At 39.9% G+C, this 13,524-nt stretch overlaps 1 protein-coding gene across 1 annotated transcript in view; it reads right to left on the bottom strand.

The window, feature by feature from the left end:
• The window catches only part of TECRL (trans-2,3-enoyl-CoA reductase like), a 1,178,878-nt gene that overhangs the window by 1,074,366 nt on the left and 90,988 nt on the right, over positions 1–13,524 (bottom strand). The window contains exon 2 of the mRNA XM_053700120.1: positions 5,195–5,246. Coding sequence (XP_053556095.1) covers positions 5,195–5,246 — 52 coding nt within the window. The remainder of the gene's footprint in view (positions 1–5,194; positions 5,247–13,524) is intronic.

Raw genomic sequence — 13,524 nt, 5'->3', positions numbered from 1 at the left:
CAGACTTGCATTTTATTCAACCAGTGCTGTCACCTGTCACGCCGCTCCATCTCAGCGGTGGCTTGGCGTTTCCTTTCCATGGCCGTTTCCATGGTTGCAGCGGTTGTTGTGGCAATGGTGTAATCGCCACACACTGTCTACTTCCTCTGATGCCGCTCACCGGTCTGCTGGCGCGAATCTGCTCCTATGTAAGTCTCACCTCACTTCCTATACCTTGCCCAAGTATAGGTGGTACTGTGTGTGCTCCTGGGTGCTTATTGCTATTGAATTGCTGGATTGCTTTATCGTTACTGAACTCTGCCTGTCTGACCACTCTGCCTGTTTAACCCATGAATTGCTGGATTGCTTAATTGTTACTGAACGCTGCCTGTCTGACCACTCTGCCTGTTTAACCCCTGATTTGCTGGATTGCCTAATTGTTACTGAACTCTGCCTGTCTGACCACTCTCTGTTGTTTAACCCCTAAACTGCCGTGTTGCATTACTGCTGCAGAACTCTGCTTGCCTCTGACCACTCTTCTGATTAACCCCCTTAACTGCTGTTACTGTGGATTGTCTCATTGTTGCCGAACTCTGCTTGCCTGACTACTCTCCAGTTATTCCCTGTATTGCCGAGAAGGATTGCCCCTCTACTGTGAGTACTGTTACCTCATTTGCTTTATTCTCTTGTTCTGGGATATTTCCTTACCCTTCCACTTGACGCCGGGATAAGAAGACTACTGGCCAAGTTTGGTCTGATAGGGAGATATACCACAAGTATTACATCTCCTATGTAACTCCATAGGCGTGAGTACAATGGTATCTATACAGCATACATGAACTAACGCCCTCTAACTGTGAATTTTTTTTTAAAATGCATTCAGATCAGAGGCGGCCTTCAAGGGCTTAGAAGTTAAATTAGCATATGAGCCTACCTAGGTTTAACTTTCAACTATGATACCAAGAGAACAAAGCAAATTTGATCATAAAATTAATTGGAAAGTTATTTAAAATTGCATGCCCTATCGGAATCATGAAAGTTTATTTTTGACTAGACTGACCCTTAAAAGGAATGCACAAAAGACACCAAAATTAGTGTGTGTGTGTGTGTGTGTGTGGGGGGGGGGGGGTTTGCATTCATTCTAATCTGATTGCACATGTCATTTAATCCCGGTCCATGCGGGTAGCAGTCATACACCTGTGCTATCATGAATAGTAGCATTTACTGCAATTTACATGATTGTTTTTCTATGGAACAAAAAATGCATTTTGGAAATATAAAACAAATTGGCAACAGCTTTAATATTAATAAATAAGGCACCAGTTGATTTCCTGTTGATGCCAATTTTTTTTGTTATTTCCCAATCCCAAAATGTATTTTTTTTTTTTTTTTATAGAATTGATTTGGGCTGCTAACAAAAATTATAAACAAATGATATCCAAAAATTGTAATTAGAATTACTGGTATAATAGTTCCTTTGTATTAAATATCTCCTATCCACAAAACCAAGTGAATGGAAAATGTAAGATGTCCTACACAGGAAGACTAACTGCCTAAAAAAAAATCCCAGTATTCAAAATGAGTCAACCAGAAAAAGGTTAGTAAAGATTATAGCTGATGAGAACAATTTTGAAAGTATGGTCAATATCCCGATGCTACGGCTGCTGCAAATTCACAATAGTTAGCAACTGATGCTTTTTACAAACAGTTAAATGTGGATTACATTGAGCAGACACCCTCTATACAATGCCTTCCTAGATACAAATCATACAATGAACTGTCTTTTCAGGGTCATATGTATTTTTAAATCACTTTTGAAATAATAATAAAAATGTATGCTACATCAGCCAAAACTAAAAGACCACATTGGAGCAATTCATGCAGAATATAAGATATGTCATGTGTCAGTAAGATCACTTCAACACACACTGATTTATTTCCTGGAATATAGTCAGAGCTAAATATCAAGCAATGTCCAAACTCAAAAAACATTATCATTTGCGGTTTGGCAGTGAAAAATGTGGAAAGATTTATTAGATATAGCTGCCCACAGAGCACCTGAATATTAGTTCTAAAATCAGCATATTAAAATAGAAGAGACAAAGAAGATTATTATACCGTAACGCACAAACGATTTTCTTTTGTAGCTGCATGCTTTGTTTTGCTAATGAAGTTTCAGTTACTGGAATTGTATCTAACTCAAATGCAGATTGTCTTATAATACCTGTATTCAGCAGAATATTAAAAAAAAAAAGCTTCTCAGAATATATGCTTTAAATGGAACTGAAAAATGAACACTGCTTTGTGGCAAAAATGAACAAAATAATGTTGATTTTAATTAGAAAGAAACTAAATTACTATATTGTGTTGAACATTGGATTGTATATGTTAAAATAAATTAGTTTTTCGAATTTGAAAATGGATTGCAGTACAATGTAGTTGTCAAACATTCAATCAGTATATAATTGGTTGATGCTTTTATGTCTAAATGGAACTATAAAATTCGGAAATACTCTGCATAATATCTAAACAGCCAATTATATTGTAAAAAAAATAATCAAAAAAGAAATGTACCCGTAAGAGTTTGCATAATGTTAAAATATGCTAAAAGCTGTAATATGGAAATTAACACTTACCTCTGCCTCCTTCCCAATCTTCAAGAAGCTCCGCCTATGGGTGGTATTGATACAAAGAGATACTTGGGTCTCAATTTATTAAATGCCCAATCGGCCGCTAACAGGGGGTGTCAATAATCCCAATCGGATCGGACAAGTTAAGGACAAGTTACGACCGCTGCCGGAAACTTCAGTCAGAGAAAGCAGTATCCGCTGCTTGTTAAATCTAGCCCTTGAACTCAGGGTGGCTGATTTAATTTTATTATGTCTATTTAAATAGAATAACCACTATATCAGTATTTATTGGGGCATTTTACTCAAAATTATTTTTTAATAGTGATTATACAACAGTTTATTTTCTGAAGGAAAAGGACAATAATCACTAGTTAGTGAAGAGGGAAACCCCTCTCAAGCCTTACAAAAGTCCCTTTTAATATCTCTGCACAAGTTTCATAGAAGACATTTATAGCAAACACTATGATTTTGGAATGTCTGTACATCTAATAAGCAGGGCCGGATTTCCCATTAGGCACAGTAGGCTTGTGCCTACATGCGCATTGCAGTGAGGGGCACCACCGCACCTGCCTGTAGTCAGTGTATTTTCATTTTTTTTTTAAATGCAGATGCAGTCACGGTCAGTAACTCTTTAAACTTTTTTTTTTTTTTAAAGACTTTGTATGCATATTGTAGGTGTAGCCGTAGTACACTGTTGACACTTGACTGTCTTTTGTTGTACACTGTCAGTGTCAAGCTCGCGCTCTCTGGGCGGCTGCTAAAGTGCTGCGTTATGCCCCTTTTGGGTCGGTGACTGACTGCCTGGGAGGGAGGGTCCGAGGTTGAGCAAAGGAGCGAGCGACTAGCGAGTAAGTACCCGCCTCCTACCCATCCCTGACTGACTCCAGTCAAACAGTGTCATGGCATGTGGTGGTCTGCTCCTGACCTTGGCAGCATTTTACGGATTGTGGGTTGGGGGAGCGGCGGCTCGCCAACGTCACGTATTGACGGCTGCTGCCTTCAGAGTAGCGGGAAAGTGAAGAGAGCTGGGTGCTCACTGCTGTCTGTCGACAAGAAAATTGCTGTTATCTGACTGACTGTCCTCTGAACTGTAAGTTAGTACTGCTGTAGACTGTAGTAACACAGTAAAAGTTATCTGGCTCCCATCTTGTGGAACTCTCTGCCTCGCTCCACAAGACTCTCCCCTAGTTTTGAAAGCTTCAAGTGCTCCCTAAAGACTCTACTGTTCGTGGATGCATACAACCTACACTAACCTTTCTTTATACCAGTTCCTCTCCTCCATTGCTATCCCCTGAACACCCTTAGCATGTAAGACTAAAAGTCCAGCTGTTTGTAGATCACCTTCTTAAGAGCTGACTACAACAGTGCAACTCTTGGTAGGGCCCTCTACCTGTTTGATCCCTATAAATGTTTCCTTGTATTTCGCCTATGTTTATAGCGCTGCGGAATCTGTTGGCGCTCTACAAATAACTGATAATAATAATCTGTGATTGTGAGGGTAACGTTCGGCTTTAGCTTGACATTTGTTTTTTTTTAACACTAGCATTACCATAAACAATGATAGCTTGGCTTCAAAGGTTATGTTATTGGCCTACAAATATTATTGATACCTTAGGAAATACGATAAATGATAAATAAAATGGTTTAAATTAGATTGTTTACAGAGCTTCATAAAGTCAGACTTTGTTTAAAAAATTGATTTTCAAATACTGTAGTACCCAAGATAATTTATGTGTTAAAATAAAAGCTAAATGAATACGGCCCTGGACATGCACACCCAGGGTTATAAATGAATATGATAATAAAAAATCAACACAATTTACTTTGCTTTGCATTCAAGGGGACATAGCCCTTAAAAAGCCTCTTTAGTGTGTGCTTATCTCATACCCCCAGTTGTGGTCAATAAAGGATATACAGTATATACATCAGTTCTTACACTGATCAAGCAAACGTTAAAGGGACACTGTACCCAAATTTTTTTCTTTCATGATTCAGATAGAGCATCGAATTTTAAGCAACTTTCTAATTTACTCCTATTATCAAATTTTCTTCCTTCTCTTGGTATCTTTATTTGAAATGCAAGAATGTAAGTTTAGTTGCCGGCCCATTTTTGGTGAATAACCTGCGTTATTCTTGCTGATTGGTGGATACATTCATACACCAATAAAAAAAAGTGCTGTCCAGAGTTCTGAATAAAAAATAAGCTTAGATGCCTTCTTTTTCAAATAAAGATAGCAAGTGAATGAAGAAAAATGATAATAGGAGTAAATTAGAAAGTTGCTTAAAATTGCATGCTCTGTCTTAATCACAAAAGAAAAAATGTGGGTTCAGTGTCCCTTTAATTTCAGTTTCCCCTTCCATTTCCCTTTAAATTACTCCCCTGGCATGGGGAATATGCTAAAGTTGTCCTCTTGTGACGCAGCAAAAATTTCCTCCATTTTTTTTTTTCACTTTATGGAGGGGGGGGCGCTTCAGATTTTTGTGCCTATAGGCACCTGAGATGTAAATCCGGCCCTGCTAATAAGTGTTCATCATTATAGTTTAATGCTTTATAATTGTGTCCAGTGTAAAATATGTCTACTTACAAGCTTGACAGAATTTTTGTTTGATATCAAGAAGAGTAGATGATGGGTGCACCTAAAAGAAAAAGAAAAAGATTATATTTATAGTCACTTAATATGGCATGATGTGTAGCAGGCTTTCTAAAGATGCACAGCTAGCAAAATCTGGTTTTGAATGGATTTTTGATTCTTTGCTTCCTTAATCCAGGCTTTCCTGTTCTGGCTGTTTAATGCAGAAAGCTCAGGCTTTACTGTGGCTCTGAATGTGGAATAGAAGAAAGTAAGCTAATTTGCATTTCATTCCATTACTTGTTTTGTAGGTTTTTTTTAATGTTTGACCATGTGACTGTTTTAAATGATTATGACTGTTCAGTAAATCTTGTTAGATTACAGGGACATATATTAAAGGGTCATTATAGTGATAAAATAAAATGCTCTAATTTGTTAGAGCATGCCTTTTCTTCTGTTAAGTGTGATCAGTCCACGGGTCATCATTACTTGTGGGATATTAACTGCTCCCCTACAGGAAGTGCAAGAGGATTCACCCTGCAGAGTTGCTATATAGCTCCTCCCCTCTACGTCACCTCCAGTCATTCTCTTGCACCCAACGACTAGATAGGATGTGTGAGAGGACTATGGTGATATATTTAGTTTTTATATCTTCAATCAAAAGTTTGTTATTTTATAATAGCACCGGAGTGTGTTATTCCTTCTCTGGTAGAATTTGAAGAAGAATCTACCTGAGTTTTTCTATGATTTTAGCCGGAGTAGTTAAGATCATATTGCTGTTTCTCGGCCATCTGAGGAGAGGTAAACTTCAGATCAGGGGACAGCAGGCAGATTAATCTGCAAAGAGGTATGTAGCAGTTTATTATTTTCTGACATGGAATTGATGAGAAAATCCTGCCATACCGTTATAATGTAAACTCAGCCTTGAATGCAGTAGATGTAGCTGATATCAGGCTGTCATGTATGTATATTTTACACTTCAGTTTTCTGGGAAATGGTACTTCTCTGGCTTTTAAACTGTATACATAGACTTAACCTATTTTGCAGGGACTTGCAATAGGTTTTAAATGACAATTAATTATTGAGGTAAAAGTTTTTTTGCTGGCATGTAAAAACGTTTTTTTCTCTGAGGTACTGGGTGAAAAAATGTTTTGGGCACTTTTTTTCCACTTGGCAATAGTTTTGATTTAAATTAGAGCAGTTCACTGATCCCTCTCACTGTTATGTGTGTGGGGGAGAGGCCATTTTGGTGCTTTCACTATGCATCAGAAAAACTCAGTCAGAGGTTCATTTTCTTCCTGCATGATCCGGTTCATCTCTACAGAGTTCAGGGATCTCAAGAGTCTTTTTTGAGGGAAGTAATCATTCACAGCAGAGCTGTGCTGATTGTATTGACTGTGATATAAAAAACGTTTATTTGTGTATTTTTTTCTGCTGCCTGGGTTAGTTATCATTTGCTGAGGGGAACAATCCTTTGCTAAAACTGTATATTCTGACAAAGATTGATGCTATAACTTAATTATTTTATCTGTTATAATATTTTCTGTGCTTCTTAAAGGCACAGTTCGTTTTCATATTATTTGTAAATTACTTTGAAAAGTATTTCCAAGTTGCTGTTTATTTGCTAGTGTGTTAAACATGTCTGATTCAGAGGAATATCTCTGTGCTATATGTGTTAATGCCAAAGTGGAGCCCAATAGAAATTTATGTACTAAATGTATTGATGCTACTTTAAAAAATAGTCAATCTGTACAAATTGAACATATTTCACCAAACAACGAGGGGAGAGTTATGCCGACTAACTCGCCTCACGTGTCAGTACCTGCATCTCCCGCTCAGGAGGTGCGTGATATTGTAGCGCCGAGTGCATCTGGGCGGCCATTACAAATCACATTACAAGATATGGCTACTGTTATGACTGAAGTTTTGGCTAAACTACCAGAACTAAGAGGTAAACGTGATCACTCTGGGATGAGAACAGAGTGCGCTGATAATGCAAGGGCCATGTCTGATACTGCGTCACAGTTTGCAGAACGTGAAGACGGAGAGCTTCATTCTGTGGGTGACGGTTCTGATCCAAATAAACTGGACTCAGACATTTCAAATTTTAAATTTAAGCTTGAGAACCTCCGTGTGTTACTAGGGGAGGTATTAGCGGCTCTGAATGATTGTAACACAGTTGCAATCCCAGAAAAAATGTGTAGGTTGGATAAATATTTTGCGGTACCGACGAGTACTGACGTTTTTCCTATACCTAAGAGACTTACTGACATTGTTACTAAGGAGTGGGATAGACCCGGTGTGCCTTTCTCACCCCCTCCTATATTCAGAAAAATGTTTCCAATAGACGCCGCCACACGGGACTTATGGCAAATGGTCCCTAAGGTGGAGGGAGCAGTTTCTACTTTAGCTAAGCGTACCACTATCCCAGTGGAGGATAGCTGTGCTTTTTCAGATCGAATGGATAAAAAATTAGAGGGTTACCTTAAGAAAATGTTTGTTCAACAAGGGTTTATATTGCAACCTCTTGCATGTATTGCGCCTGTCACGGCTGCAGCAGCATTTTGGTTTGAGTCTCTGGAAGAGACACTTCAATCATCCACACTAGATGACATCACACACAAACTTAAATTCCTTAAGTTAGCTAATTCATTTATTTCAGATGCCGTAGTACATTTAACTAAACTTGCGGCTAAAAATTCAGGATTCGCCATTCAGGCACGCAGAGCTCTGTGGCTAAAATCCTGGTCAGCTGATGTTACGTCTAAATCTAAATTGCTTAATATTCCTTTCAAAGGGCAGACCTTATTCGGGCCCGGCTTGAAAGAGATTATTGATGACATTACAGGAGGTAAAGGTCATGCCCTGCCTCAGGACAAGGCCAAAGCCAAGGCTAGACAGTCCAATTTTCGTTCCTTTCGTAATTTCAAAGCAGGAGCAGCATCAACTTCCTCTGCACCAAAACAAGGCTGGAAACCTAACCAGTCCTGGAACAGGGGCAAACAGGCCAGAAAACCTGCTGCTGCCCCTAAGACAGCATGAATTGAGGGCCCCCGATCCGGGACCGGATCTAGTGGGGGGCAGACTTTCCCTCTTCGCCCAGGCTTGGGCAAGAGATGTTCAGGATCCCTGGGCGTTAGAGATCATATCTCAGGGATACCTTCTGGACTTCAAATCCTCTCCCCCAAGAGGGAGATTTCATCTGTCAAGGTTGTCAACAAACCTAACAAAGAAGGAAGCGTTTCTACGCTGCGTACAAGATCTTTTATTAATGGGAGTGATCCATCCAGTTCCGCGGTTGGAACAAGGACAAGGGTTTTACTCAAATCTGTTTGTAGTTCCCAAAAAGAGGGAACCTTCAGGCCAATCTTGGATTTAAAGATCCTAAACAAATTCCTAAGAGTTCCATCGTTCAAGATGGAAACTATTCGAACAATTTTGCCCATGATCCAAGAGGGTCAGTACTTGACCACAGTGGATTTAAAGGATGCTTACCTTCACATACCGATTCACAGAAGTCATTACCGGTATCTAAGGTTTGCCTTTTTAGACAGGCATTACCAGTTTGTAGCTCTTCCATTCGGACTGGCTACGGCTCCAAGAATCTTCACAAAGGTTCTGGGCACTCTTCTGGCGGTACTAAGACCGCGAGGAATTTCAGTAGCTCCGTACTTAGACGACATACTGATACAAGCTTCAAGCTTTCAAACTGCCAAATCTCATACAGAGATAGTACTGGCATTTCTAAGGTCGCATGGATGGAAAGTGAACGAAGAGAAAAGTTCTCTCTTTCCACTCACAAGACTTCCCTTCCTGGGGACTCTGATAGATTCTGTAGAAATGAAGATTTACCTGACAGAGGACAGGTTAACAAAACTTCAAAATGCATGCCGTGTCCTTCATTCCATTCAAGAGACCAGAAATTCTCTTCTATGGTGGCTTTATCGGCCACATCTGTCCAGGGGAATGCCATTCAGCAGGCCAGACTGGTCAATTGTAACAACAGACGCCAGCCTACTAGGTTGGGGCGCTGTCTGGAATTCTCTGAAGGCTCAGGGACTATGGAATCAGGAGGAGAGTCTTCTTCCAATAAACATTCTGGAATTGAGAGCAGTCCTCAATGCTCTTCTGGCTTGGCCCCAGTTAGCAACTCGGGGGTTCATCAGGTTCCAGTCGGACAACATCACGACTGTAGCTTATATCAACCATCAGGGAGGGACAAGAAGCTCCCTAGCAATGATGGAAGTATCGAAGATAATTCGCTGGGCAGAGTCTCACTCTTGCCACCTGTCTGCAATCCACATCCCGGGAGTGGAGAACTGGGAGGCGGATTTCTTAAGTCGTCAGACTTTTCATCCGGGGGAGTGGGAACTTCATCCAGAGGTCTTTGCCCAAATACTTCCACGTTGGGGCAAACCAGAGATAGATCTCATGGCATCTCGACAGAACGCCAAGCTTCCGCGCTACGGGTCCAGATCCAGGGATCCGGGAGCGGTCCTGATAGATGCCTTGACAGCACCATGGACCTTCAGGATGGCTTATGTGTTTCCACCTTTCCCGATGCTTCCTCGATTGATTGCCAGAATCAAACAGGAGAAAGCATCAGTGATTCTAATAGCGCCTGCATGGCCACGCAGGACTTGGTATACAGATCTGGTGGACATGTCATTCTGTCCACCTTGGTCGTTACCTCTGAAACAGGACCTTCTGATTCAGGGTCCTTTCAAACATCAAAATCTAACTTCTCTGAAGCTGACTGCTTGGAAATTGAACGCTTGATCTTATCAAAGCGTGGTTTTTCTGAGTCAGTTATTGATACCTTAATACAGGCTAGGAAGCCTGTCACCAGAAAGATTTACCATAAAATATGGCGTAAATACCTATATTGGTGCGAATCCAAAGGTTACTCTTGGAGTAAGGTTAGGATTCCTAGGATATTGTCTTTTCTACAAGAAGGTTTAGAAAAGGGGTTATCCGCTAGTTCCTTAAAGGGACAGATCTCAGCTCTGTCCATTCTGTTACACAAGCGTCTGTCAGAAGTTCCAGACGTTCAGGCTTTTTGTCAGGCTTTGGCCAGGATTAAACCTGTGTTTAAAGCTGTGGCTCCACCATGGAGTTTAAACCTTGTTCTTAACGTTTTACAGGGTGTTCCGTTTGAACCCCTTCATTCCATTGATATAAAGTTGTTATCTTGGAAAGTTCTATTTTTAATGGCTATTTCCTCGGCTCGAAGAGTCTCTGAGTTATCAGCCTTACATTGTGATTCTCCTTATTTGATTTTTCACTCGGATAAGGTAGTTCTGCGTACTAAGCCTGGGTTCTTACCTAAGGTAGTCACTAACAGGAATATCAATCAGGAGATTGTTGTTCCATCCTTGTGCCCAAATCCTTCTTCGAGGAAGGAACGTCTTTTGCACAATCTGGATGTAGTTCGTGCCCTTAAATTTTATTTACAGGCAACTAAAGATTTTCGACAAACGTCTTCCCTGTTTGTCGTTTACTCTGGTCAGAGGAGAGGTCAAAAAGCTTCTGCTACCTCTCTCTCTTTTTGGCTTCGTAGCATAATTCGTTTAGCTTATGAGACTGCTGGACAGCAGCCTCCTGAAAGAATTACAGCTCATTCCACTAGAGCTGTGGCTTCCACTTGGGCCTTTAAGAATGAGGCCTCTGTTGAACAGATTTGCAAGGCTGCAACTTGGTCTTCGCTTCATACTTTTTCCAAATTTTACAAATTTGACACTTTTGCTTCCTCGGAGGCTATTTTTGGGAGAAAGGTTCTTCAGGCAGTGGTTCCTTCTGTATAAAGAGCCTGCCTATCCCTCCTGTCATCCGTGTACTTTTGCTTTGGTATTGGTATCCCACAAGTAATGATGACCCGTGGACTGATCACACTTAACAGAAGAAAACATAATTTATGCTTACCTGATAAATTCCTTTCTTCTGTAGTGTGATCAGTCCACGGCCCGCCCTGTTTTTTAAGGCAGGTAAATATTTTTTAAATTATACTCCAGTCACCACTACACCCTTGGCTTCTCCTTTCTCGTTGGTCCTTGGTCGAATGACTGGAGGTGACGTAGAGGGGAGGAGCTATATAGCAACTCTGCTGGGTGAATCCTCTTGCACTTCCTGTAGGGGAGCAGTTAATATCCCACAAGTAATGATGACCCGTGGACTGATCACACTACAGAAGAAAGGAATTTATCAGGTAAGCATAAATTATGTTTTTATCACTAGGGACACAGACAAATTATGTGTTTAACCCCTTTGAGGAATGAAAGTACCGCTCAGGAACTGCAGAGCACTTCTGGTCCAGAGTGGAAACTGCCACTGATGCAATCAGCTTCACTAGTTGCACAACCCAGCTGTGTGACTAGCGCTACTCATTAGATCAAGTGTCAGTTTCTTTGCAGGGTTAAACACATAGCTTTTCTGTATGACATTGACAAGTGATAAAAAGACATGCTCAAATAAAGTAAAGCATTTCCTTTAATCACTATAATGGCTATTTAAAAGAACACAAAACCCCCCAATTTTTTTCTCATGTTTTCAGAGCATAACATTTTAAACAATTACACAATTTCCTTCTGTTATCAAATTTGCTTCATTCTCTTGGTATCCTTTCTTGAAGGAGCAGAAATGCACTAATTGGGAGATAGCTGAACACATCAGTAATCCATAACTAGCTCCCAGTAGTGCATTGCTGTTCCTGAGCCCCCCTAGGTATGCTTTTCAAAAAAGGATATTCATGAGAACAAAGCAAATTTTAATTTTGTTTTACATTGCATGCTCTATCTGAATCATGATTTTTTTTTTATGACCCTACAAAATGAACAAATTTCCACCCATCATGCATATCAAGGAGCATTATTCAAACATGTTAATATATATATATATAACATCAGAACATGAAGCACTCCAAAGGTCTTTCATCCAGATCACCTTTATTAGTGAACATTTTTGGGCACATAATAGCCCGTCCTCAAACTTACAAGGTATATACAGACATTCTAACCTGCAAAAACTCATTTCAGGGAGGTGGCTTCACTCGCTACTGCCCCCCCCCCCCCCCAGTTATATATTGGACACCTTGAAACCCCAAATAAGATAGAGACTTATCATTAAAGTAGCTTCTCATTAAAGTCACATTAAAAAAAAGTAGCTTTATTGCTAAACCACATACAACAAACCTATTTTCCAGTGATCGTACGCTTGTTGAATACTTAAAGGGACACTGAACCCAAAAATGTTGTTTTGTAATTCAGAAAGAGCATGCAATTTTAAGCAACTTTCTAATTTACTCCTAACATCAATTTTTCTTTGTTCTCTTGCTATATTTATTTGAAAAAGAAGGCATCTATGCTTTTTTTGGGTTCAGTACTTTGGACAGCAATTTTTTATTGGTGGATGAATTTATCCACCAATCAGCAAGGACAACCCAGGTTGTTCAGCAAAAATGGGCCGGCATCTAAACTTACATTCTTGCATTTTAAATAAAGATACCAAGAGAATGAAGAAAATGTGATGATAGGAGTAAATTAGAAAGTTGCTTAAAATTTCATGCTCAATCTGAATCATGAAAGAAAATTTTTGGGTACAGTGTCCCTTTAAATATTTTAGAATACGAAGATTCATTACATGCATTATATAAGGTAGTATTTGTGGAGGCAATCAGTTGGGGATTTTTGGTTACTGTCTGGGCTTTTTGGTTACTGATGCATGCTTTGAGGGTTCTATAACGTCCCAGCAACTAAAGGCATTCCTTAAAGAAACACTTTTCCGGATTTGGGCCACATTGGATAATGGTACTTGGAGTTTTAGGGAGATTGCATTCCATTTGCTGGCATTAGGGAGCCGCTATTACAATCAGGGAGACTCCCTGAACTTCAGGGATAGTTTTGATGTCTGTGTATATATATATATATATATATATATATATACCTTAGCATTGGAATATGTAATATATACATTGGCAGCAAAGTTGTGTGTGTATAAATATAAATTTAAAGGTGCACTGTACCAAATAAAGAGCAATTGTGAACTTCCTATTAATGCTTATAGGCACTAGGGATGTGCATTCGGGTCATTCATCATCTAACAAATGGGGAAGATGGCGGCCGCCAGTGACATTCAGTTCTTTTAGAGCCGGATTTCTTTCTTCTGAAAGCACAACACATCTGGACTTGTACAGATCTTACTGTGTTGCACTTTCACAAGGAGAAATCCGGATTGGAGAAGAGCAGAATGCTACTGGCTCCCACCATATTCCCCCTTCGTTAGCTGCTGAATGACCCAAATGTACAACCCTAATAGGCACTTCCTGCCAATGCTCATAATTATGAGTCATT

Source organism: Bombina bombina, chromosome 2 (assembly GCF_027579735.1).
Source record: "Bombina bombina isolate aBomBom1 chromosome 2, aBomBom1.pri, whole genome shotgun sequence".
NCBI classification, from domain to species: Eukaryota; Metazoa; Chordata; class Amphibia; order Anura; family Bombinatoridae; genus Bombina; species Bombina bombina.
Note: the sequence above shows the minus strand (reverse complement) of the source record. Positions and strands in the feature narration are given on the sequence as shown.